Raw genomic sequence first — 27,330 nt, 5'->3', positions numbered from 1 at the left:
GACAAAATCTGACAAGCCTTTGTGATGGGATTTGGAAGAAATTCCCTGCAGATCCTGGCACAGTTTAAAGCTGTCCGCTTTGAGTTAGGACTTGTTAGGGAGGGTTATGTGAGCTGAAACCGGAGACAACCCTTTTGCTTCTATCTGGAGCCCACATCTTGCCTGGAAATGGGGCATGACCAAGCAAAGGGGTCGCTTGCTGTTTGTATTAAAAGGGGAAGATGGCCTGTGTGCTTGCCAGCAAGGCCCCCACATGCTTTCTCTATTAGAGCCAAGCGCAGAAACTTATCAAAAACATATGTCTGGTGTTAATCATCTGGACTCGGGCTCCACTTGGGAGTCTAACTAGCTGTTCCTTGGCAGAAGGAATCTGTTGACCTTCTCAGCTTGCTTGAAGAGGGTGCAGAGAGGCATTTCAAACTTTTAGATGCTGGTACAGAAAATGTCTAGCTGCACCTAAAGACTAATTAAAGGAAGACTCCAACACTTGAAGGCTGGAGGCTGCAGCTATGAAGACTGTTTTTACTTGGATGTTGGTGAGCTGCCCCAGGGCAGTAGTGGTGCAGGAGCCACCCGTAAATGTGCAGTGGGCAATAGTACCGGATTGATGAACTTCATGAATTCAGCCCTGTTCCACCCTCCTCAGAAGGAGTCAGTATGAGTGCCAGGACTGAATGAACTACCCAATTGCAACTAGAAAAGTTTTTGAAATCCTTTAAGAGATTGACCACAAATTGATCAGGGAAGCCATATCAGATGGGTTCTCACAAATTAAATGGAATTTAGTTCAAGGAGGGTTGGTAGAAGGTTGGACAGATTTTTTAAAATGTTCTTTTAATAACAAAAGAGCCAATTCCTGAACTCTCAGATTACACGTAATTCAAATTCTGCTGAGGCCTTTTTTACATATTCTGAAATAATCAGTTCTAAGACATAAGAGCATTCACTCTTTTTTTTCTTTTATTATATTTTCTCAAATAAACTTCCCAAAAGGAAGATATTTTAAGAGCATTTTCAAACATCTTTGGCATCACATAAAAAAGAAATCTCGTGTAAAAAACGAAATGTCATCTGAACTTTTATAATACAAAGGCGCAATCCAATATGAACATATAAAATATATACAAATATAGTGCATGGTCAGTCACTTAATACAGCTCTCTACAAAAAAGTAACTTTAGAAATTAAAAAAAACCCAAAGTAACCACTTAATCACAAAAGTCCTCCCTTCTTTCCCAGCCTCCAAGTTCCTGTTTAGTGTCCCGAGGGAAGGGAGGTGGGTTGGGGAATTTAGGGGGAGGGGTGGCCTGAGCCCCTCAGTTCCGCCACGGCCTCCACATGGAGTCCGCCGTGAGCGAGGGGCCGCTGGAAGGCGACACCGCGTTGGGGCCCACGGAGGTCCCGCTGTTGCTGGTGTAGACTGGGATGACCGGGCCGCTGTGAGCGAAGGCCCCGTTGGGGATGAGGAAGGCAAACTGGCCGTCGGGAGCCGGCACCACCTGGAAGCCGCCGAACACCTTAGCCGCCTCTCCAGCCGGGCTGCCCAGCTTGCAGGGCGCGCCGCCGGGAGGGGGCGCCGCACCCCCGGGGATGGGCACGAGCGGCGGAGGCGGCGCGAACGGCGCGTGCTGCGGCCCTCCGGGTCCCGGAGGGGGTGGCGGCGGCGCCTGTAAGGCGGGGTGCGGCTGCCCAGGGTAGGTCATGGCGTTGATCTGGGTCATGCAGTTGGCCAGGTGGCCGAGGAGCCGGGTGCGCACCTCGGTGTTAACGCCCTCACACGTGGACAGGAAGCGGGTCACCTCGTTCATGCACTCGCTGAAGCCGGCGCGGTACTTCCCCAGCACGCTCGGGTCTGTGCTTAGCGCGGCTGCGGGCCAGAAGGAGACAGACGGGTCACCGAACAGCCCTGGCCCCGAAGCCGCCGCCTCCGCCCTGGGAGGTCCCCGCCGCGCGCCTCCCTGACCACCCGCCCGCGGCACTGCCTCTTGGCTACGGGGCTGGGTTTAGAAAAACCATCCGCCTCTCCACACCAGCTTGGCGACCGAACCCGAGACGCTCCCTCTCCGTTCCCTGTCGCTCCATTTAAACCGATCTCAAGCCTCAGATTTGCCTCCTCCCCACCCTCTCGCGATGTGACCTTGGATAATGCCCTTCCCCCCTTCTCCACCATCCGAGCCGTATTTCCCGTTCTGTAGTGGGGGAGGAGGGAGTGTTAAACCAGATGACCCCAGGCTCCACGCAGCTTAAAAACCGCCACGGTTCTAAGTCCTTTCGCTCCCACCCGCTTCCCCCACTGCCAAGCCGCCCGCAGCCCTTGCTGCTACAACCTCTCTCCCTCCCTTTCCGGAACAGTAACAACTTGGAGTTGTGGCTATAAATAAGCCCCAGACCGTGGGAACGCAAGAGTGAGCCAAGGCAGTAAAATGTAGCTGAATGCCTCTCACAACCACGGGCGGAAGTCTGGAAGAAATCACCGCGGGGAGAGAGGGACGCCCGCAGAGGGGGACGCGGCGAGCCGCCCTCACCCGTCATCTGCGCCCGCTGCAGGTTCCGGAGGTGCTTCACTGTCATTTCCAGAATGTCTGCCTTCTCCAGCTTAGAATGCCGTGAGCTCTGCACCGAAGAGGCAAGGGAGGAAAGTGAGAGCCCCGCCAGCGGCCTCGGAGTGCTGGGGGTCCCTCCCACCCCCGGCCGTGGTGGCGACATCCCTAAACCCCGGCTAGAGGGGCTCAGCCCTCCCGCCTCAGAGAATGCAGTGCAGGCGGAGAAGATCCCGCTGGCAAGGGGGTTTCACTCTTAGTACCTGAGAAATAGTATTTTGTTTTTTTATTAAAAAAAAAAAGCAGAATTACCCACTTACATCTTTCTTAAGAGCATCCAAAATCAGTGTTTTCAGCTGGCTCAGACTTTCATTTATTCTTGCTCTTCGTCTTTTCTCCATGATAGGCTTTGATGACTGTAAAGAAAAAAAAAAAAAGAGCGCTGAGTTCCCATGGGACCTGCCATTTCACCCCTCGATTTTAAGGGAGAAAGGAGCCCCCAACCCCGTCTTAATCTCTTGGGGCTGCAAGAGATGCAGGTACTGCCCTTACCTTTCTGTGCTCAGATGCTGTCTTTGGTTTATCCGGTGTCGTGTTGACACTGGCTGGGGTAGCAGCCACCGGGGACGAGGAATTTTTCTCCATTATATCAGCTGGCATTTTCTTTTCTTTTTTTTTTTTTAAATCCCTAGAGAATTTTATTTTTGGAGTTCTTCACACACACACAAAAAAAATTGTTTTGTTTATGTCCCTTCTACTTGAGACTTTCGCAAAACTACTGAGCAACTGCTGAGCGTTTATTACAATATCTTATGGCTACTTGGTGATCGGTAGCGCAATTCCAGGACCAAGGAGAGAGGTAGACGGGGGATTCCGCTGTTATCAGCACCAGCTCCGGATCCTGTGTGATCCCCAGGCCCTGGCGGCCTCTATATATATCTGGGACTGCACGCGAACGGCTCGTGTGAAACTTCCCAAACTTTCTTTCCCACAGTAACTTTTAGCCAATGGGAGGAGGAGACACGCGGCACCGCTCGTGGACCGCGCCCCCCCATTGGCCGCCAGGCACAAGGCCTGGCGGCCAATGGCGCGCGCCTGAGCCCGGGGCACCAGAGGCTACAACGTCAATCAAAAGGATTTTAACCCTTTGCTACTCTCCCTGCTGGGCTTTGCTTTAGAGAGGATTTTTCCACATTGGGTTTGCTCTAGTCTAGTTTATTTCTTTTGGGGCTAGGGTCTTTGCTCCTTACTTCCGTTCATGTGTAACAGAGCTACTTTGACGCTAATAAGAAGTTCATTTGAAATATATTTTTAAAAAGGTTTAGAAGGGCAAGGATAAAAGGTTATAATTGCAGTGGTTAAAAGGGGGGAATTGTGTAAGGGTGTAAGTTACGGAAACATCCAAGTGATTTCCCGCTCAGACTCCGCACATTCGGGGGAGGAGAGGGGTAAAAGTCGACCATGCAGAAAACGGACCAAAAAAATTCCTTCTTGCATGCAGAAAAAGTGCCTCCATCTTACATTTGCAGGTTTTTCAGAGCAAGGTGGTTTTTGATCCCCGCCCTCCCCCCGACACACGCCCACCCTGGCCCGGCCCTCATTTCTCTTCTAGAGTTGGGGCTTTGGACCCCGCGTTTCCCCAGGAAACAATCAGAATAATTTCCAACTGAGCAGAAAGGAAATGGAATTTCAAATGAAAGATGAACAAGGGGGGCTTTGATGGCAATGCCTCAGGGACGCGCACGCGTCCTCGCCACCCTTTCCCTTTCCACCCGCCGGCTCTCGATTCTGCCGCATGTTGAGGTGGCGAGCGGAGCGGCAGCCTCTCCCTCCTTCTCGCCCCGCGGGCGGCCGGGGCAGCCTCGGCACCCGGCGCGCGCGGGCCCTTTAAGAGCTACACCAGCCGAGCTGCAGTTTGACATCAGCCGGCCGGCAAGGGCGCGCCAGGAGCCGAAGCACGTGCCAGGATGTTTTATTGCCGCCGCGGCTGCGGCCCGGCCGGGAGGATGTGTGTGTGCGTGCGTGTGTGAGTGTGTGTGTGCGCGCGCCCCGGGGGCAGGGAGGCGGGGGGCGGCGGCGGGCGGCGGAGCGCGGGGGCTGGTTCCTGGTCCCCGGGAGAAGCCAAGAAGGTAAATAGCAGCTGCTGTGCTAGAGCCTGGGAAAACCCCGCCCCCTGCGCCTTGGCCGGGGCTCATTGGCGCGCGCTGCGTGTGGGGTGTGTGTGTGTGTGTGTGTGTGTGTGTGTGTGTGTGTCCCCGCGTGTGGTGTGTGTGTGTGTCCGGGGCCCCCTCCTCTGGCCCCCGCCGGGCCAGGAATCCGAGGGGGCGGCGGGAGCCGAGCCCCGGAGCTTACCACCCACCCACCCCCCCCCAACTCCGCCGGGCCAAGGTCAGCCCTTCCGGGCGGGGAGCGCACGCCCTGGGGTGGAGAGTGGGGAATTATTCCAACCCCCCACTCCACCCCTGATTTCGGGCTTGAGGTTTTAACTCTGCCGAAAGCCTCACTAGCAACAGCCCGGGGGAGGGGTGGGGGCCTTCTTGTTTGCTCCCAGCCTCGGCCCTCCCTCCCACCGCGGGGCCTCCGGCGACCGCCGCGGTCACGAGATGCCTGACCGCACTTAGGAAGCGGCCGGGTCAGCCTCCTGCCTCCGCTCGGCGGCTACGGTTAAAGCGGCTTCGCGCCGCCCGCCCTTTCCCCGGGTCCAGGGCGGCCGGGCAGCTCCCCCTCGCTGCGCCCGGGAGGCCGCCGGCGGGCGGCCGGGAGGAGGCGGGCGGCGCGGGCGGCTGCGTGCTGCCGGTTGGCCGGGCCGCGCGCCGGGAGGAGCCGCCGCTGCCGCCGCCGGGTGCCACGTGGCGGGCGCCGGGCCGGGAGCGCCAGGGCTCTGGCGGCGGCCTCCCTGGGGGATTTGCCGCGCAGGGCGGGCGACGCGCACTGCCCCGGCCGGCCGCCACCGCCGCCGCGTCCCTCCCTCCCGCCCGCTTGCCCGGGTCGCCGGGCCCCGCGCCCCCACCCCTTCCGCCCTTCCCGCCGCCCGGGAGCTCGGGGCGCTGCTCGGGCGGTTCGGGGCAGCCCGGGAGCCGAGCGCGTCTTGTTTGATGTCGCCCCCCGGCCTCCCAGCCCTTCCCTAGGCTTAGAGGCCGCCGGAGGCCTGGCACACATTTCTCAGTCACTTCATTCCTTCCTTCCTCTGAGCTCCCCACTGAGATAATGTTGTAAATGATTTCACCAGATCTCGTCCCGAATGAGATTCAGCGGTTCCCGACTCTGGGTGACCTTGGGCAAGCCCCTGTCTTCTCATTACGGAACGCATGCTCTGTGCCAGACACTGTGTTAAAAACCCTGGGATCACCACGACGAGAGATAGAATGGCAGCCTGTAAGGAGTTGCAACTCTGGAGGCAGACAGACTCTGATTTTCTGATTGATGATCGAGCATTCCTCTATTATTCCTTTCTTTCAGAGCTTGGATGATGGCCCAAGCCATCAGATCAGGAGAACCTATAAGAAACACTGAACCACACCTGTATGGGCAACACTGTTTCTGGTCTATATGGGGGGGGTACAGGGATAAATACAATAGTTATTGCCCTCAGGGAGCCTAGGGCAGACAGACACTGAACTCTTAAGTGCAGCTGATATCTGCTTATTTCCACGTATATTCCTTTGGTAGGTCCTAGGTTCAAGAGAGACAGTTATATGTCTAGATAGAAGTAAAATGAAGTTTTAGGATAATTGAATTACTCATAAATTGGGGTATCCTGGAAAAATTCCTGGAGGAGGTGTCCTGTGCTTTGTATCTTGAAAAATAGGTAGGATTGGAGCTTTGGAAATGTGGTGAGTCATGGGGCTGGGGAGGATGGCCGTACCCATGGCCCTGAAAGCCTAGACTTTGGAACTTGAGGTCTTTATTCAAGGAACATGGTCTGGAGCCTAGGGTGTGTGACAGCCAGGAGTGTAAGAAGGCACTGGAGGAGGAGGAGACTTAAGACCCTTAAACATCTTGCTAAATGACTTTGGATTTATCTTTAGACAGTGGAGAGCTGTGAAATGCTCTCAAGCAGAGAAGGGACATCAAAATTCTCCTTTAGAAAGATGGCTCTGGGAAAACGTGGAGAGTGGTTTGCAAGGTTCAGAGGCAGAGGGCCAAGTTAGGAGGTTCAAACCAGTAAAGGAGGTTCCTACCAGTAAAGGAGGTTCCTAGGTGACAGGTGTAGACTGACACTCACCCGGAAGCACCTGCCTAGAACTAGCTCACCTGGGCGTTGACTGCACGTTGTCCAATGATCCAAGTTCTGCAGAAACCTGCCTACCCTTTACTGCAATGTTCCTCCACAACCTGGAGTCCAACCAAGGAATCCTTGTGACTGGGACCAAATTTACCTTCCAAGCCTCATTTCCGTCTTCCAGGACAGCCCTCAAGTCTGCAGCCAAACCTGTACCTCATTGCAGGCTGAGTTTACTCGCTCTTGCCCCTCAGGCTACTCTCTGGGATTTTTTTGCTGTTTTCTTTACACGCTGCAGAGTGGGCTGTGTCCTATCATGTTCTGAAGAAATGATGAACAATGCCTCCTTTGTTGACCTGCAACCTGGGCCAGTGGGGAAGGACTTTTCCTTCTTATTTTAAACAGATGGAAAAGTGGTGATGACAGAAAATTGTCTGTTGCTTTTGAAAAAAGTGGAGTTTCCCTGTGTGTTTGACATCCTCTTGGTGAAAGGTGATGAGACTATGAAGTTACCCTGCTTTCTGCTGTGCAGACTTTGCAAGCTTCTTAAAAGGCTTCTGCTCAGCATCTGACTTTTAAAAACTGCATAAATACTCTGACCCAGATTCTTCCAAGGAATGAAAATCTTCCCAGGGAAGATTGTTAGTTAACCCTTTCCAGGTTACCCCCAAATCTATGAGAACCAGTGACTTCCTCTATTAAACTCTGCTATGACATTGACTGCTGCCTGCTCTTGGGCCCTAATTAACTAGCAGGGCATGCCACCCCCTGTCCCTTCTAGCCTAAGAGCCTGTTTTTTTTTTTTTTTTTTTTTTCTCCCCTGATTCTGTCATCTCCTGAGGATTTGGCACCCTGAAGGTGCGTGGAGAATGTTGAACATAGTCAAGTTATGGTCTCACTGCAGTGCCTAAAACAGCCTCATTGGCCAAATAGTTAATCAACAACTCGTTTACTGCCACTTTAGGAGTGCTTAGACTGGTAGAATGAGCAAATAATTTAAACACACACACACACACACATTTTCAGATAGAGCCAGTCAAAATTTTGCCATGAATTTGTTTCTGGACCAAATAAAGAAACAAACAAAAAACCAAGCCATGAAATTGTCAGCCCTCCATCCCAACCATTCAAGTAGAAACTTTCTTTGCAAGTGTGCTCAGATGCTATTTTTCATCCTTATCCTGGGCAGTGAAAATAGTACCAACCAATGGGACACTCTCCGCACCTTCTCAAATGGGTAACTAAGCTCCTAAACTCAAGAAAAGCCTTTTGGATTTGGAAAGCCCTCCTTAGAGAGAAACAGCCTTTATTTTTCCATCTTCCTCATCCCCTCCACCCCTCCCCACAAAGCACAGAGAAAACTGAACCCTGTTCATCAGTGGAGGTCATTTCTTTGATCCCCATGTGAGACCAGCAAAACACCAGGAATCTTTCCCACTGTATCATGCCCAATAAATACAATCAGGGGCTGCTGTGTTTGTCTCCTTCCCCCTTTCTGCCCCATGAAGGGTGATTTTTCTCCATCTTATTGCATCACCTGTTTGCTTTAAACCATAAAACAAATAACCACATCTCTAGTGAGACTCTCCTTTGTCCCTGGGTATCGGAATGGTTTGTGGGTTTGGTTTAAAGCTAAAGAAAGGAGAAAGAGTGAGAGAAGAAGAAAAAAGGTATTTTGCCTGAGGACTTGAAGCTTTTTTTTTTTTCCCCTCTTTTCCTCCGCTTGACTGACTTTCTCACACTCAGATTCCCTGCAGCCTGCCAGGGACGTGGTAGCTGCCCTGCCAAAGAGCTATCCTGGGAGGGCTATTGAAAGAGCTTTGAGTAAGTACACACTGGGCGGATTTTCCCCTCCCCTCCATACCTGCTCCGCACCTGTACAGGGAGCAGTCCCACACCTATCACCTGATCGCAGCCCTTTCAGAGACCGTGAGAAAAATAAAGCCCAGGATAGAAGAGATGTTTGTCTCTGTAAGGCTGCAGCCAGCTCCCCACAGTACAAGTGCCCAGAAACAGCACATTCCTGCCCCGGTGTGCACGCGTGTTTGCCCTCGCGCGTGCTGGCTGGGGGCACCGAGAAGGCGAGAGAAGCCGGGCATCACCTGCATGATGTAATGACTGCCTTGCTGCCTTCGTCTTCTGGTATCTGCCTGACCGGTAGTTTTGTGATCCTTTACTAAAATCATTGTTGTGGTCCTTCTAGATGAGTCCATATATGCTCATCACAGCAGAATTCACGACAGGGATTTCTGACCTTAAGGTTCACGGATGACCCCCCAGGGAACCCCCTGAAATGGAATTCAAAATTAAGTCTCTCCATGCATATTGAGCAGGAGCTTAATAAATACATTTTGAATGAATGAACACATGCATCATTTCCCGCCCCCCCCGCCCCAGCAAGGAGAGGGTCCACAGCTTTTAGTAGAATCTCAAAGCTTTTTTGACCCAGAAAGGTTGAGGAAGCTGGTGCAGGCAATCTCCAATTACAAGTGGGTACTCTAAGGCCCAGAGAGGGCCAGGGACTGGCTCAAGCAACATAGGGCCAGAGTGGGGGCCAGAGGCCAGCTCGAAGCCCTTTCCATCACGCCAGAGTGCTGTGGGCTTTGGGAAACTGAGGATGGGTTTATCGAGTTGTGATCACTGCCAGAACTTGGATTTAAAATAGACACTTTAAATAAATTAATTAATTAAATAAAATAGATACTTTAATAAAGATACTTTGAATTTCCAGAACTTTTTTTTTCTTAATTTTGAGGCACTTGAGCGGCTCTGCACCCAGCATTTGGATGGAGAAAGGGATAGGCAAGAAAGCCAAGTGTCTACCCACAGAAGAGGATTCAGGAATGCTTGCAGCAAGAGTCCTGGTTGCCATGCAGTGGCATTCGAAACGACCGCAACTCTGCATTCCATCTTTGATAAAAATAAGTTGCTACTTCTAAACAAAACTGCCTAGTTGGTTTCTGGCCAAGCTGGGACCTCGAACTGCAAATCGCGGGTGACGGTGGAAAAACAGAAACTTTTCAGCATTGGCTCCTAGCAGGCTGTAATGCTTTCTGCTTCCCCCCAGCCCTTTGGAAAACTTGACCACAGCCAGTGGGACCAAGGGAATGTGCACTTTTCTAATGGGCCCCAAAAGAGGATGGTTGCCAGGAAAGCCTTTCCCATGGGGCGGGGGCAGGGCACCGGGGACAGCTTAACTCCCACATTTGGCCACAGCAGCCATGGCGGGCAGGCTCTAAATGTGCTCTCAACTAACCTTTTACTCTCTGAGCAGGGCTGCAGTGAGGCAAGCCTGCAAGCCCAGGGATGAAGGCGGGCATTTCTGAGGGATTGCACGGTTGCTGACTTGCACGCTTGTGTGTAAAAGGCTCAGAACTGCATGGGGGCTGGTGCCTGTAGGGGCCTCTGGAAGACTCAGGAAGGTGGGGGGAAGTCTTAGCCCCTTTAAACCCAGGACATGGGTTTGCTGGGCTTGCTGATAGCTGCTCAAATTGTGACATCAGATCAAGCTTCTCAAAAAATCAAAAACAAAAACAATGCAGCTAACCAAGAGAATCATTTGGATAAAACCTAGGGCCAGAAAGTGATATGGGATGAGTGTATAAGGCATATTTTAAATCAAAGTCTCTGTCATTGTTACCCTTGCTTATTTTCCTCGGCTTATAGGAAAGGGGTAGGGGAGGCAAAGTAAGAGACCTAACAGGTGGCTTAATGGGTCCGTTCATTGAATGCATAGGAAAATTGAACCTAGGAAGAAATGACTGGACTAAGGTTTAACAGCCTCCCCAGAGAGGGAGGAGAAGGCCAGAATTAGGCTCGAGTTTCCTACCCACCAGTCCAGAAACCCGCCCCTCTGTATCTGTATGAGAAGAACGTTTTGAAATATCATCTACAGCAAGTGACTAACATTACCACCAAAGATGGATTTTCCGGTTGAGAATCAGAGCTACCTGCTGGTAGGCGAGTGTGGTGGTGTGACAGAATATGCCCAGCACATTTAACCACAGCGTGGTTAAATGCCAGGCTTGCTGCACCGTGATTCCCTCTAGAATTTGCTCACCACCCTGTGACCTCTGGAAAAGAAGAGATCTTGATTTCTGAGTTCCAGGAGACAGGAAGCTGCTCGCCGGGGCCACACAGAAAAGCAGAGGGAGAGGTGAGAAAAAGAATGAATTTTTCCAAGTGGTAGAGAGATGGTATTTGCATGTGAGATATACATTTTCCTTTTATGTATCAGGTTTAGGGAACAAGAAAAGACAGTCCGGGCAGCTGCCACAACTGCCACTTAAGACTCTGGTGGGTTCTAGCATTTCGGGAGCTTCTGGTCTCTTCCACAGAGTTGGAGGGCACCTGTCTTCTTGCCTTGTAGTATTTGACAGTGGACAAAGCACTTTATAGTTCATTACAGCATTCTGTCCTCATATATAGCCTTATAACCTAGCCTAGAAAGACATGGTGGAAGGCCCAGGGATGGGGAGAGAGAGGATTCAGGTGATTAGTTCAGGAGACCATGGGCTATTGAGGGCACAGGATATAGGATAGACAAGCTTCCTGGAAAGTTGTACCTCTAGAGAAACAGGGCAGGGAGCTTAGAGGCCGGGAGAGAACAAACTTTCCTTTCTCAGCCACCGGCAAGAATAAGATGTCAAGAAACTGGAACAGAGGGAAGAAGGGAGATGACTGTCAATTTGTTAGAGAGTATCAGTAATCCGCAGGACACATCTTGGGCGGGGAGCAAGGAGGAAGGGTACTTTCTTGTGGCAGGAAGCCAGGGTGGAGAAGGTGAAGGGAAGGAATCCCACTTAGGAGGAAGATGACTGAGCAGGTTCCGGAAAGGACATGGAAAGGTGATGAGCATAGTTTTCACTGGGCTGAGCTGCTTAGTTCAGCATCTGGTACCTTCTGAGAGGCTTCCTGGAAAATCTCAGGAAGGGAGACCGGGTCTGTGCCTGAGGGCGCTTGTAGAACTCTGGAACTGGTATCACTCTTCCTCACTGGTTATTTGTTCTATGCTTTTGTATTGCTATAGGCATAACACAAGAGCCCACAGACTGGAAAAAGCGGTGGGATTGTTTGGGGGTGATGGCAGGGAATGGGGGCAGTATGGAGACTGCATCCTGCTCTGTAGCCAGTCTGAGGGTGGTCGTCCTCTAGAGGAGGCGGCAGGGTGACTCAGCGGAGGGGGAGGCAAGCACATCAAATTCTTCTAGTGCCAGGGGAAGGACCGAGGACCCAGGGTTCATCTCCAGCTCCCTGACCGTGTGGGCAATTGCCCACATATTGCAGTGCATTCTGGGTCCCCTCAGCCCAACTCTGCCTCTACTCTGGAAAGTAGGGGAGAGGAAGCTCCTTTTGCAGGGCTGGGCTTCTACAGGCCCCTTGACTGAAATCGGAGAGGAGCCTGGAGGCTGTGAGTGGTGACACCTCCTGCCTGACCGATGGAGCTCTCTTGATAAAGTCCCTGAGCGTCGGCTGTCTCCTGGAGCAGGTTGCCAAGCTATGCGGGTCTCATCCAGCTGTGGCCTTTATCTCACCAGGCTCCCACAGTCACAGAGGGACCTGGTACTCACGTTCAAGTATTTGAGCTCCCTGTCCTGGGCGGCTATTCAACCCTCTACACCCTCCTCACTTACCCTCAAAGTCCCGGCCCCTGGGACAGACCTGGACTTGGTCTAGAACTCCAAGTCATCTGGACAGAGGGTGGAGTCGCAGCTTGTCTTCTGTGTATGGAGTGAACCTGTGTGGACGGTAGCCAGACAATCTTGTCAGGGGTGAAAGCCGCCCAATCTCCAATTGCCTGTTCAACTTAATTCAGGTCAATGACTATTTGCAAGCACCTACTACGTGGAGGGCAAAACTACATGTCTATTTTGACAGTTACTTCCATCCTTTCCTGCTATTCAAATGCTATCCATCTGTGCAGAGGGGCAACATCCCAGGTTTATATTATAAAAATTGCCCCTTTACTCTCCACATTCTTCATCTCTATTGCTTCTCTGATAAAGAAGCAAAGAAACTCCTTACGGTGTCAGTTATAATATCTTTCACAGAGTCAGCACCCCCAAATATTGGACAATAAATGCACGAGTGAACTTCAACTTAAAAAAAAATGTTTTACTGGCGATTCAATGGCCCCCTGAGAGGGTCAGGGTACATTTCTAAATTTTCCTCGGTTGCTGAGTCCAAGGAGTGGGTTTACTTTGACGCCTCTGGGTAAGCACCTCTGGGCAGCAGGGACACCCCTGCGGACAGCTCTCCTATGTTGCAATCAGGAGAATTGAGAGGAATCTACGGCTGGCTGTGTTTTCCCAGGCCTATCTTTATTGATGGTTATTAAAGACACACCAGCACACGGCAATACGAAAGTACAAAGCAATTCCCAGGGTAAGGTACGTGGGAAGGAGCGAGATACTGAGCTCCCAAACAATTCTACTGTAATCGCAGTCTGCCATATCTACGTATAGTTAATAAGTAAGATGTAAGCAGGCAGGTTCCACCACTGGGCAGCAGATGGAAAGGAAAAAGGCCACGGGAGAGATCACTGGTCCTGCTGGAAAATTGGGAAAGAAAACAAGGAGGATACCTGGGAAAGGTGAGTCTGGTGGGCAGTCACCAGGAGGTGCGGAAGCCTACACCTGGTCCCCAGGAAGGACCACTGCTCACCTCTTCTCCTGCCCTCACTCTCCCTATGCATGCCAGCCCCTCGTGGAAGATTGCGTGTAACCAAGAATAGGTAGGAATCACGCCCAGACACACTGGGTTAAAAAAGTGTCAATACAGCACACAAAAACACCTGTTTTTACAGAGTACCCCCAACACACCTGTTGTTTTACGATGCCGAGTATTATTGATAAAGGGGGCTGTAAAGTCGCGGTGAAATGGCCTCTTATATTTAAATAGCACCTTCCTCAATGTTTTACAGCAGAGATTTGACTGACCCGTTGATTATTTGTTAGGAATGTTGAGCGCATATCTCTATATATGTTCAGGGTGGCTAAAAAGCAAAGGCTCTAGAGCCTGACTGCCTGGGTTCACGTTCCAGCTTATTCACTTTCTAGCTATGTGACATGACTATTCTGTACCTCACTTTACTTGCCTGTTAAATGGGGAGAAATTCATAGTACTTACCTTATAGGATTGTTAGGAGGACTAATATATGGAATATGTTTAGAACAGTGCCAGGCATATTGGACATACAATATAAGTTCTCAGATGCTTTTATCATATTGCTATATATATGCCATATATATGTTTATATTTATATCTGGCATACAAGATAGACACTCATTCATTTAAAAAAATTCATATGTTAGTATTCTCAAAGAAATGGATGGACGACCACTGTGATAATTGGTCCACAGGTATTTGACAAATCAAAAGCTTCAGCAGTCTTTTATGAATAAAAGGCTGTGGGACCAGGAGGAACCTAAAAAATTAGCTGGCTTCTTCTTTTCCAGGGAGGAGGGTCTCTACCATCTAAGCACTCTGGTGGCTTTGTTTGTGAGCAGGTGCAGACCTTGGTGTAGCCCTGCCTGGAATAATTAAAATGAGCCTCAGGCCCATGGAAAGTAGAGCTCTAGATGGAGGCAAGGGCATCGGCAGGGGCCAGGCACACAGGATGTGGACTGGAGGTGGATTTATTCCCGCTCGCCGACAACACAAGGGACCGGAAGGGCTGTAGAGGGACACTTCATCCAAAAGAGTAAACATGGGCAGGCCCTCCCTGGATGCCAGTCACACTTCCATGATGAGTGGGAAAGATGAACGTCTGAGACCTTTCCTGCTTGTAGGTGCCCATATAATTTATGGTCTAAACTGGAACACTTTTGAGAGTGAAAACTAATGCTATTAACAATTATGTCAGGATAATTGGCATAAAAACTGGGACACATGACCATCGTAGTTCTGTGGGCCTACAATGGCAGGTCCTAGATTGTTCATCTGTCTATTTAGGTATCTTTTATCAGAGATGCTTCCTAAGAAGAAAAAAAAAATTTTTGGCCGTGGCACGTGGCTTGCGGGATCTTAGTTCCCCAACCAGGGATTGAATCCAGGCCCCCTGCAGTGGAAGCCTGGAGTCCTAACCAATACACCGCCAGGGAATTCCTAAGAAATATTATTATTATTATATATTTTTTTGGTACGCGGGCCTCTCACTGCTGCGGCCTCTCCCGTTGTAGAGCACAGGCTCCGGATGCGCAGGCTCAGTGGCCATGGCTCACGGGCCCAGCCGCTCTGCGGCATGTGGGATCTTCCCAGACCGGGGCACGAACCCGTGTCCCCTGCGTCGGCAGGCGGACCCTCAACCACTGCGCCACCAGGGAAGCCCGAAATATTATTTTTAAGTCACTAATGTTTTAGCATTTCTTCATCTTTGGAAGGTGATGCCATTGATTTACCTTCCATACAGGGAGGAGCCCCAGTTTTGAACCTAGGGGACCTTAGTGTGTTTAGGAGAAGGGACGGTCAGAGGGAGGCCCTGTGATGGTTGGATGGTTGTGCTTAAGGCATGTTTGACATGACTCGGTTTCTTCTTCGATAGAGCAGGTGTGGTCCAAGCTTCCCCACCTGCGAGTTTGCACCCGGGTTATGGCTACAGCATAGCAATGCTTCCAGGGACTCTTGCACTGACCAACCATGGCTGAGTACATCCATTTTTCTTGGGCATGTGAATGTGGAAAAAGCGATTGCTGCAATTTGACACTCAGGCCATTGGGTAATGGCTGAAGGAAGACTCCAAAGGAAAGAACGTTTTCCCACCTGAAATATTTGCTCTTTTTGCTTTGAATTTGACTAAGTCTTTAGTGGTAGAGAAAAACCAAAACCCACCCCAAAACCAAAAGCGGAACAAACAAACAAAAATCACATTTTTTTTTCTAAACAATTCAAACTCAAGGTTTGGGCTTTGTTAATTTCCTTAAAAAAAAAAAAAAGACAAGAAAGAAAAGAAAAATGGCTCCTTCACCTGAGTGTTCTTATATGTGCCTATTTAATGATTAATAATACCTTGTGGGCTACTGTTGGATATGGCCTCTGCTGGTTTGAACAGGAGAATTCTGATTCACACTTCAGGCATTTATGAATCACAAGTGTTTACCCTGAGACAATAAGTGAAAGGGGGGAGATTAAAAAAAGAAAAACACCCAAATATGCTGGGTTCTTTGAGGAAAAACTGGAGATAATGTGGGCTCTCCGTCTTTGATACCCTGTGCGGGGCCCACCGCTTTCTCTCACTGAATAAAGATTGTGTGGAGTGACCGCGACTGGGCCTTTTGAGTTTTATAGATTTTCCCTTTCATTTGCTGAGCGGTCAGGCAACTCTTCCCCCTTGGTTTCCATGTCACGTGCCTTCGTTTTCTTCCCACCTGTCTGGTCAGTCTGTGTCAGTGGTTTGCAAGGGAGTCTCTTCATGGGCGTTTAGGGGCACCCTTTCTCCAGAGTCCCACTCGTTACCCTCTTCATTAAAGGGGGGCTGGAAGGCTGGGGGGAACGAATTAAAGAGGTTCAGGTCTCGGCGACTGACTGGGTCACGGTGGGGAAAGAGGATTCTAAAGATGCCACGCAGGGCTGTCGCTCGAACAACTAATTGTGGAGACCCTTCTTCCACAATTCCGCTTTTCTAAAAATTATTATTCTTTAAATTAATTCATTAATTAGGCCGCGTTGGGTCTTCATGGCTGAGCACGGGCTTTCTCTAGTTGCGGCGAGCGGGGCTTCCCTTGTTGCGGAGCACGGGCTCTAGGCGCACGGGCTTCAGTAGTTGTGGCGCATGGACTCAGTAGTTGTGGCTCACGGGCTCTAGAGCACAGGCTCAGTAGTTGTGGTGCACGGTGGGCTTAGTTGCTCCACGGCATGTGGGATCTTCCCGGACCAGGGCTCGAACCCGTGGCCCCTGCATTGGCAGGGGGGTTCTTAACCACTGTGCCACCAGGGAAGCCCCACAATTCCACTTTTAATAGTAACTCCTAGACTTATTTTCCCTACTTTCAGCCCCAAAGCCTAGAGTTCAGTGAAAGATAACTGCCAAATTTGACTCCAACGACCCTTAAAATTTTTTTGAGACAATTTTAGACTTACAGAAAAGTTGCAAAAATAGTACAGCTCTCTTATACCCTTTAACCAGCTTCACCTCTGTTACACACCCCACCCTGGTGACATGGTTATCTTATATAACCACGGACTGATCACTGAAAAATAATCTTGGTACAAACTATAGATTTGTTTTGGATTTCATCATTTTTTCTACTGTATTTCATCCTGTTCCAGGATCCCATCCAGGGTCCACAGTGCATTTAGTTATCTTGTCGCTTGAGTCCCCCTTCAACCTGTGACAATTCCACAGTCTTTTCTTGTCTGTCATGATACGACAAGAGTACTAGTCAGTTGCTTCGGGGAGTGTCCTTCACTGGGGTCTGTCTGATGTTTTCTCACAACTATACAGAGGAGCTTTGCCGCTAAGGAGAACAGCACAGGGCTGGTGAGCCCTTTCCAGGGCAGCATGTCGGGGGCTGTACAATGCTGCTATATTTCACTGCTGTTGTTGACCATGATCACGAGGTGAAGGTGGTTTCCACCAGAACTGGCCACTGTACAGTTAGGATTTTCCCCTTTGTATTTCCTAAATGTTTGGGGGGTGTTACTTCAAGACTACTCAAATATTCTGTTTCTGCTTACACTTCCGCTCACTAATTTTAGAGTCCATCAGGGGATCTTGCCTATGGCAATCATTCCTGGGGTAGTCTAATCATTTCCCTCATTCTTCTATACTTATTAATGGAACTTTTCTTAAGGAGGAGTTGCATGACTTTACATGGTAGAAAAGCAGAAATTTAAAAAAATAAAAAATATAAATAAATAAAACTCTAAAAAATCCTTACTCTTTTGGAGCTTACATTCTAGATGGAGAGGTAGACAAGCAAAATAAATAAAGGGGTAAGATAGTATATTAAAAGATGACAGGTACTAGAGAGAGAAATCAAGCAGGGATGGGGAGAAGGAAGTACCAGGAGGTGCAGGTTTAAATGGCACAGTCAGCAAAGGCCTCAGAGAAAAGACTTGAAACAGAGGAGGGAGCCAGCACGTGAACGTCTGGGGGGGGGGTAGCTTCCTAAAGAGAGGAGACAGCAAGTGCAAAGGCTCTGAGGCAGGACCACGTCTGGCCGATGTGCTCTCGGAAAACAAGGAGGCCAGAGTGATTGGCTCCAAGTAACCAAGGGGGAATGCGAGGGAGAGGGAGGGACGCAGAGGGTGGCAGGGCTGGATGGGGCAGGCTCTGGGCCATTCTAACGGCCTGGCTGTGCTCTGAGGGAGGCAGGAGCCACTGCAAGGGTTTGTGCAAAGAGGTCACATGATCTCCTTCATATTATTAAAGGATGGCTTTGGTTGCTCAGGGGTAGGCAAGCATGGAGGCAAGGAGATCATGCTTAGGAAGCTATGACATTCATTCAGGTAAGAGATGAAGGTGTCTTGGCCCAGAATGGTAGCAAAGAGTTGATTGGAGTTTGGGTGTATTTTTGAAGGTCAAACTAACACTGCTAGGAAAGATCTCCCGTGTGATGGGCAGCTTCTGGCCACCTCCTGAACCCCCCAGGGAGTGTATGCTCCTCCCTCCACCTTGAAGTGGGGCTTCAGGAACAAGTTTGAGAAGAACTGGCTGGCTGCATTGAGTCTAAGCTCCACAGCCCCTCAGCAGAGTCTTCTACTATCCGGGTCCACCTTCCTTCTCCCTGCAGCGCGTCACACATTTCCCTCTGCCACATTCTGCTCAGGCCACCAACACATGCCCATAAACTCCCCCGCTCCGTGCTCTCTGCCAGTCAAGATCCTTCCTATCCTCCAAAGCTCAGCTCCACCGCTGCCCCCAGCCCCGACTTTCTGACCTCCTCCCTTCTTGGTCCCTGGATACTAACTAGACTCAGCTTCACAGAGCAGCCCCTGGATACAGACACACCTCAAGCACCCCTGCAGCCTCAGGGCCCCTGAAGCACAAGAACTGGCACCGAAGACTTCATTAGCCTGTTGGCTGGCTCGTTGGTATATGGCATATCGTATAAACGAAAATATTATGTTTCCTCTTAACCATCCAAGTACATTTTGCATTATACTCTGCATATATTCCTATTTCTTTTAATATAAAAATAATATATCTGCTCCCTCTTCCCAACTTTTCAAGGAAAATTGAAGTTCCAGATTTCCTCTTGTTGGGCCACTCTGTACCTCTGTGGGTCCTGTGTACCCCAGTTTGAGAAGTCAGGAGAGGCAGGCATCACTGAGGGTTCATTTGCTGCTAATGGATTTCTCTTTATCTGTTCATTGATTTAACTAAAAAGTGCATATGGTTAAGATTTTCAAGCAGTACAAAGGGTAGATACTGAAAAGTAACCCTTCCGTCTGTGGCCCTCATCCCCCAAACCTTGCCCCAGAGGCAGTCACTTTTACCGGTCCCATGCATACACATCCGGGGATTGCTAATGAACACACAATGGCTGGTAGCAGCCAGCAACTACCAATTGAAGGTAAACTGAGTTGCTGTGAGAACCAGCTCCCAGCACTGCCCTCCCCAGGGCTGACGCGGCTCCTGTGCAGAAGGGCCAGTGGTAGCTATTGCCACTGCAGCTAACCTGCCATTTTTATTGTGGTATTAAGCTCAGATCACATAAGGCTGAGTTTGCAAAGGCTCCACACTGGGGTGGAATTGGGGCATTTGGTACCACCCTCTTTGGCTCTAGGTCTGGGCCATTGAGATGTCCCAGGCTGGCTGTTGTCTCTCCCTCCAAGTCAGCCAGCCAGAGGGAGGTGCACAGCCGAAAGCTACATAGAGAGGGAAGGCAGGTGGGAAAAGGGACAGGGACGGAGGAAGCCAGGCCCTGAGCCGTGATAACAGCAATGCCGAGAGTGAAGGGAGATTTCACGGGGGGCTATGTCATCCTCCTACTCTTCCTGGGGCCTCCAAGGCTCACCTGAAAGGCAGTACTCTCCCTCTACCTTTCCCGTGGGAATTCAGCACAGCCAACAGAACCCCTGAACTCTGCTGGGCCGCTGCCAGCAACTTTCAAGCCTTTTCCCCCCCTGCCGGTTACAGTGACATGATGTCGTTTTTATTGAGGCAAGATTAGATTTTTTTTTAAGTTTTTAGAAGTGTGGTTCACATGATCTCTAGTACTTTGCCTGTCGCTGGAAGACCACAGAGCTGCCAATTTCAATTTGCTTCAGCTTTTATCACTAGAAGAAGCTTAAGAGGAAAAAGAAAGGGGGGAAAGGCTGGATGAAAATATTCCACTTGGCCCTGGCGGTTAGCTTGAGGGTGGTAGGGGACACACGCATCGTCCCCTCCCGCGTGTGTAACCGGTGTGATCAGGGGACTGAAGTCGGGCCTGGCAGCTGGACAGCACACTGTGTCCCAAGGGTTTTCATGCCATAGCCAGAGAGAAAGCACATAACTGGAGTCATTCATGGAGTCAGGAATACATTAGAAAAGATGCTAAGCTATTGGGAGATGGGTAAAATAAACCCATAGAAAAGTGGTCCTTCCTCTTAATTCTAATTTGACTAATTCCCTTCTTTGGAGGCAACACTTCCCATTCACTCATTCATTCAACACATTTATTGAGCATCTTCCGTATGTCTGGCTCTGCTGAGGATACAGGGTGATAAGGCTAAGTTCGTGTCATTCACCATTTTTATAGGAAAATGGAAGAATGCCAATTTGCATGGTTGATGGTTTTTCAGGTGCCAGCTCAGCCCTCAAAATGGGTGATGTGATGGAAAATCGTGAAAAACATGAGATCCAATCACATTGTTTTGGCATCAGGTCAGAGAATGAGGTCTGGAGGGATAAAAGACATGCTGAGGAAATACATGTCTCCCACTCCATGGGAATGTTAGATAGAAGCAGCATCCCTGTATCCCCACCACTGACAGCCATTCAGATCCCTGCTGGTCTGGTCCTCACAATAGCCTGGGAAGTAGGGAGGGGAAAAATTTACCACAGCTCTACCTGGCACTGGTAGGTGCTCAGTATGTGTTGAATGAATGTTGAATAAACCCCCAATGTACATGGGAGGTAGGGTAGGTTCAAGAGAAATCAAGAGATTGGTCCCAAGTCACCAGTAGTAAGTGGCAAACCCTGGACTTGAACCCAGAGGTCTTGAATATACACGTCAAGGCCCATCATTACTCCTAGAGGCAACACTCCCTGGAGATTTCTCCAAATGACTGCCCTTCCTTTGACTGGCAGGAAAATGACTCTGGACTCACCTTCCTCAGAGGTTGCAATGAGTCTTTGGGGAGTCATTTCAATGGATGGAGGCCAAACTGACCTCAGAGGTGGACAGGACACCTCATGAGGAGAGCCTGCATCCCAGGAAGCTTCTCTCAGTGTTGAATTGGTTGGGCTAAGAAAACTGAGTATTGGGTGATGTTCCTTGAGTATGGACTTCTAAACTGTCCCAAATGAAGTTGGACATACTTGGGGGGCACGTTTCCTTTTAGAAATCTAGGTATCTCCCCAACTTACACTCTCTCTGTCAATTATGTGGATGAGAAAAAGCTGGATTCAGAGCAAACCTGTGAAGAAACAACTCCCCATTTGTGTCTCATGAGCCTTGATTTTCCTCCTCCATAAAGGAATGGAGTGGAGTAAGTCCCGGGTAGCTTAGAAGGTGACATCGGGGTTACAGGGAAAGGCAGCCTAATTGGAGCCGCAGTATCACTGGACTGGAAGAGACCCAGAACGTCACTGAGTCCCTTCCCCTGCCTCCGGGAGAAGAAGATTAGAGCACACGCCCAGGGGCTGGTGCTGGATATGTCCCTGCCAGGAGATGCAATGTGGGGACCAGGCAGAGGCCATAGGAAAGTAGAGTCTGTCTGTATGAAAAGAAAGATCAGAGGGTGTGAAGATCCCTCTTCTTGTCCCCTTCACCCTGAGAGCATGAGGTAGTGCAGGCAGCTTCACCTTGGAAGTCAGAGAAAGATCTGAGTTCTGATCCTGCTTCTGCCATGGATGCATGTCGCTGAACATGGTATTCGTTACCACCTCTCTGGGCCTCAGTTTGCCCATTGGTAGTCTAATGGTTTTCAGAAAATGCCTAGGGAGTTTCCTCCCAGGAAGCTCAGGGACAGAACTTGGAGCTGCGCTGAGTGGGAGGGGCTCTCCCTAGCCCTGTTTTCCTTCCACCAGAAGGATCTGGCTTTTGCCTGTTCACACATTGTACGTCCTAACACGATTTTTTGCAAAGAAAATGTTCTATTGGTTTTTTGTGTTCAAGTTTGAAGCCATCAACTAAGATGGTCTCAAAAATCCTCTGCAGCTGGAAAAATCTTATGAGTCTTCCCTTGTGCCTCCTGGGATTTTGGACTTTGCCTCCTCTGACCTGTAGCACGCTGTCCTTTAACCACTTGTATGCTGGTTTTTCTCTGCCCAAAAGCTCCTTGCTACCTGATTCCACAAAGGATTTTGGGTATGGGGGAGCTGCTGCACAGGCAGGGAAAGTACCTGTCCCTTAAACTGCTCACAGTTCAGTGGGGTAGGCTGGAGGCAGTGGAACGAAGAATTAAAATACTACCCAGTATCTTCTACTATTCACCACCAATAACTGGGACCTTGTCTTATCTCTCTCACCCACAGACAGCATATGTAGGACACTTAGTAGTTGCTTAGTGAATATTTGCTAAAAGGATTGACCAAAGAATGGCTTGTTCCCCTCTTTGGGAGGAATCACAGATGTATCTGTAGCTAAGGGCCTTCCCAAGACTGACTGGAGCTGTATCAATTCTGTGGCCTCCGTGTTTTCCTTTTATGAGCTGGGCTTATAGCTGTTGGTAGTCATCACCTGTTATGGGTTGAATTGTGTCCCCTAAAAAAAATGTGTTGCAGTCCTAACCCCCAGTACCTCAGAATGTGACCTTATTTGAAAATTAGCATTGTTAGAGCTTTGTTGCTGATGTCATTAAGCTAAAGTGAAGTCGTACTGGAGTAGGGTAGGCCTTTAATCCAAAATGACTGGCAGAGCTTCCCTGGTGGTGCAGTGGTTAAGACTCCATGCTCCCAACGCAGGGGACCCGGCTTTGATCCCTGGTCAGGGAACTAGATCCCACATGCGTGCTGCAACTAAGAGTTCACATGCCACAACTAAGGAGCTGCCAAGCTGCAACTGTGGAGCCCATGAGCTGCAACTAAGGAGCCCACCTGTCACAACTAAGACTGGTGCAACCAAATAAATAAATAAATATTTTTTTAAAAAACAACAAAAAACCAAAATGACTGGTGTCCTCGTAAAAAGAGAAGAAGAGACACAGAGAGAGAAGATGGCCATGTGATGATGGAGGTAGAGACTGCTGAGATGCCTCTACAGGCCTAGAACACTAAGGAATACTGGCAAACACCAGAATCTTGGACAGGGAAGCAAAGATTCTCCTCTGTAGGTTTCAGAAGGAGCATGGCCCTGCTGACACCTTGATGGCAGACTTCCAGCCTCTGAAACTCTCACAAGACAATGCATTTCTGTTGTTTCAAGTCAACCAAAGTTTGTGGTACTTTGTTTTGGCAGCCCTGGGATACTAATACATCACCCCACCTGTAATATTATGCCTGGAAAAAAACCTACAACCTCTTTAACCTCTAGGAAATGGTCACAGGAAAATATGTTTGGTTGAACTTATTTTTTGAAGCATTAATTACAGTATCTCATAAAAATATTTCATGTATTTAAAGCTCTCGAACCTGTGTATGTTGGGTCATATGTATGGAATATATTGCGTAGTAACATACAAATACAGAAGCGAAAAACCTCCCCACAAACAAATAATATAGTAACTTCCCCCCCTCATTTTTTCAAAAACAAATTTGCTGAGGAGTGGCTACTTCTTCTTCTTTTTTTTTTTTTTTTTTGCAGTACACGGGCTTCCCACTGCTGTGGCCTCTCCCGTTGCGGAGCACAGGCTCCAGACGTGCAGGCTCAGCGGCCATGGCTCACGGGCCCAGCCGGTCCGCGGCATGTCGGATTCTCCCGGACTGGGGCACGCACCCGTGTCCCCTGCATCGGCAGGCGGACTCTCAACCACTGCACCACCAGGGAAGCCCTAGCTACTTCTTTTGACCTGAGAGTTTGCACATTTGCTCAGTCTGGGGGGTGGGTTTCACTTTCCCGTCTAGGAGCAGGGCATGACTGTCTGGGTTAAATGTGATGTAGCCACAGAAATGATGCCACTTGCTTCTGAATATCCTTCTTGCATTTTGTTTCATCCACCCATCCTCCTGGGGGCAGGTTTCCAGCTCTGGCTTCTCCTCGGTGCCCTTGATCAAGAAAGCACAGCTCCTCCCCCTCCATCCCCAAGGAGATGCAGGAATTTGTGGGACCCACCTCATTTCTGGTTATTGAATAACTGGTGGGGCATCGAATGTCAGGGCTGAGAAAACAGAACAGCCTACCTGTTGGACTAAATGACCTCATAGCTCCGGCTGTTCTCATGGTGTCACCTTGCACTCTCTGTCAGCGACTTTTTCATCGCAAGCGGCGCTTACATCAGACTACTCTAATCACGGTCACTGTGCTTCCAACATGGGTGAAGGAAAGAGGTTTAAGGTTCTGATTAAGCCTGGGCAGTCTTGCCAAGGGGGAAGGGGTCTTCTTTTTTATCAAAGTATAGTTGATTTACAGTGTTGTGTTAGTTTCAGGTGTACAGCAAAGTGATTCAGTTATACACACACACACACACACACACACATATATATATATATATACATATACACACACATATGTTCTTTGTCAGATTCTTTTCCATTATAGGTTATCACAAGATACTGAATATATTTCCCTGTGCTATACAGTAGGACCTTGTTGTTTATTTTATATACAGTGGTATGTATCTGTTAACTCCAAACTCCTAATTTATCTCCCCTCCCTCCTCTTTTCTTCAGCCTCAAGAAAGGAAGGTGTGAATGGGGAATGAATGAGGAGCTTATTGTGTTTTAATTCAAAATTCACCATTAACCTGCCACTGGGATTTCCAGTCCAAGGCTTCTCTCAGCAGTAGATCGGAGAAGAGCAAACCATCGGCCTCCCATCCTCCCCCAAATCTGACCTGGCTGACTAGGGCTTCCCTGCAGGGAAGAGAAGCTTCTGGCACCATTTCTCCAGCATGGGTACCACAGCAGCAATACCGTGGATGTCTTTGATCCACAAATCTTTGATGTGGAAAACGATATTTTCTGGGCTTTAGAAGATGACCAGAGGGTCTCTTTTAGGTTGTATTTGTGGACCTGCTTTTCTCCACTGGTGCTGGCTTCCCAGTCAGTGCCTCTGAGAGACACTGCCGAGACAAGGAGAATGGAAAATGATCTTTTTATTAAATTTAAAATTAACTTGTAAATAAGTGTGGCCTTAATTTTTTTTTAATTTTCTTCTATTGTTCTTTATTTTTTAAATTGACATATAGTTGATGTATAATATTATTGATATATAAGTTACAGGTGTACAATATGGTGATTCACAATTTTTAAAGATTATACTCCATTTATAGTTATTATAAAATATTGGCTGCATTCCCTGTGTTGTGCAATCTATCCTTATAGCTTGTTTTATACCTAATAGTTTGTACCTCTTACAGCTCTACTCCTATTGCCCCTCCCCCACCCCTTTCCCTGCTGGTAACCACTGGTTTGTTCTCTATGTCTGTGAGCAAAAAATGATCTTGAATAGCAAGTCATGTTTTCCTCAAGTTAGAGCTGGAAAAACTGGGGAGAAACTGAAAGGGGGGTAATTATTCTGTGTGGTGATGTTAAATTTATTCATTTGCTCACTCATTCATTCACTTATTCATTCCTTAATTCAACAGACATTTTCTGAATATCTGCTCTAGACCACGTACTGTGTGATGTGCTGGGGAAATAAAGACGGTGTCACAGTTCAGTGGTACTAGTGTGACTCGTGCCTAAGGAGAAGTCCGCCGCCGGGGTTTGAGAGAGTCACGGGGAAGAAGAGAGCTCAACCAGTGGCCTGGAGAAGCAAGGAGGAGAGTTTTATCCTGGGACTAGAAGAGCCACTTTCAAAGCAGAGACCTTAGGCACTCGACCTCAGAATTACCTGGGGGAATTAAAATGCAGATTCCGGGCTCTCATCCCCAGCCTGCTGATCCAGAGTCTCAGGACTGGGTCCCGGGGATCTGCCTGTGGATTCTTAGGTACTAAGTTGGAGAATGCCTGCTTTAGGCTGCTGCATCACTGAGAGCTGGAGCCAGTGAATGCACAAGCGAGTTAGGAGGTCTGGCCTGGCCCAGAGTTCCGTGTATTTATAACCGAGACCAGGGCTGACGTGGAGCGGAGCAAGGGACAGCCTAGGACATCTTTTGGCGAGATGCAAGGAGAGAGCCCTTTGTCCCCTAACCGATTTTGTCTCAAAGCTTCAGGGAATCTCCTTTCTTTTGCTATTTCCCCGTCTTTTCTAAGGAAGTCGTTTGTATTAGGAAGTTTGAAGACGTAGGTACAATTCCAAGGACATCGGGGGTGGGGGGGAGGGGCGAATTGTTTCTGTTGCTCATACCTGCTTGGGGAAGACCCACATTCTCCTCCGAGGCTCCTTTGGTGGAGGGCCTGCTATGGCTCTTGCTCAAGTGGCCGGGTAATCGTCAGCTGAGGAGAGAAAGCCCCGCCAGCTCCGCACAGTTCTCCTTAGGTCTTAGTAACAACCAAGAGAAAGGGCGGGGAAGGGCAGGCTGCGCAGCACTATTTGTGATCTGCCCTTGTGTTCAGTGAGTAATCACAGTTGGAGGAAATCAAAACCGAAAATTGGAGTCCCTTGTCATCCATTCATTCCTTCAACAGAAATCTATCGAGTTGGCGGTGTTGTGTGATTGCTGGGGTTTGAGGTGAATAAGGCAGACACAGCTCCTGCCCTCATGGCATTTGCGACCTAGAAGGGAAGAGAAACAAGTAAAGGATGCATCGCAGTGAAGTGTGGTGAGAGTTGAGCCAATTCTTCCGTGGTTCCTTTGAGCCCTCAGAGAGCACACCTGGCCCGGGGCTGGATGGCTCGTTGGTATTTGAGATATCCTGTCCTGTGTTCATTTGTTCCTTCGATCGCAAGCATTTGCTGAACCCCTATGATGTGCCATATGGAATGAATTATGTCCCATCCTCTGCTAATAACCTTAGAGGCAGATTTAATAAAAAATGAGCAAAATGTAAAACCTTGTCTCAAGAAGCTCAGAGTCAAGTGAAGGGGGCCAGAAAAGTAAACCAATTGCATTGAGGCTGGGGTCATGGCTCTGGTGTACAGTCATGGTCTGTGCAAGGTCACAGGGGGATGTGGGGCTGGGGTGGGGGGCAGTGAGGGCAGAGTGGTCTGCGGGGACCACTGAGCTGGACCTGGAAACATACGTAAGAGTTTCATCTTCTTTTGGTACTTCCCAGAAAGGTTCACTGATGTCTATTTCATCATTCAGTCCCTCAGTAATGATGGATTGAGTACCTAAGATGATCTTAGAGAACCAGCGAGACAAATCATTAGATCAACCAATCAAACCAACAACTTGTTGGTCCCCTGGCAGGTGACAAGCTACAGTCAAGCCCTG

At 49.2% G+C, this 27,330-nt stretch overlaps 1 protein-coding gene and 2 long non-coding RNA genes across 3 annotated transcripts; 2 read left to right on the top strand and 1 right to left on the bottom strand.

Moving 5' to 3' along the window:
* Positions 1–1,010: 1,010 nt before the first annotated feature.
* On the bottom strand, positions 1,011–3,462 carry HES1 (hes family bHLH transcription factor 1). Its single transcript, XM_004278763.3, has 4 exons — positions 3,093–3,462; positions 2,861–2,956; positions 2,526–2,613; positions 1,011–1,867 (listed from the first exon to the last, which is right to left on the bottom strand). Exons 1-4 carry the CDS (start codon positions 3,198–3,200, stop codon positions 1,317–1,319), a joined length of 843 nt encoding a protein of 280 aa, XP_004278811.1. The 5' UTR covers positions 3,201–3,462; the 3' UTR covers positions 1,011–1,316.
* On the top strand, positions 2,923–16,121 carry LOC117196195 (uncharacterized). The gene is made up of 3 exons (XR_004476271.2): positions 2,923–3,079; positions 8,509–8,586; positions 9,518–16,121. It is a non-coding gene; the product is annotated as an uncharacterized LOC117196195 (long non-coding RNA).
* A 7,546-nt stretch (positions 16,122–23,667) lies between these two features.
* Positions 23,668–27,047, top strand: LOC117196196 (uncharacterized). The gene is made up of 3 exons (XR_004476272.2): positions 23,668–23,891; positions 25,597–25,941; positions 26,582–27,047. It is a non-coding gene; the product is annotated as an uncharacterized LOC117196196 (long non-coding RNA).
* The last annotated feature ends 283 nt before the right edge of the window (positions 27,048–27,330 follow it).

The sequence above is a fragment of the Orcinus orca genome, chromosome 5, assembly GCF_937001465.1.
Source record: "Orcinus orca chromosome 5, mOrcOrc1.1, whole genome shotgun sequence".
NCBI lineage: Eukaryota > Metazoa > Chordata > Mammalia > Artiodactyla > Delphinidae > Orcinus > Orcinus orca.
This window is presented reverse-complemented; position numbering and strand designations above follow the sequence as displayed.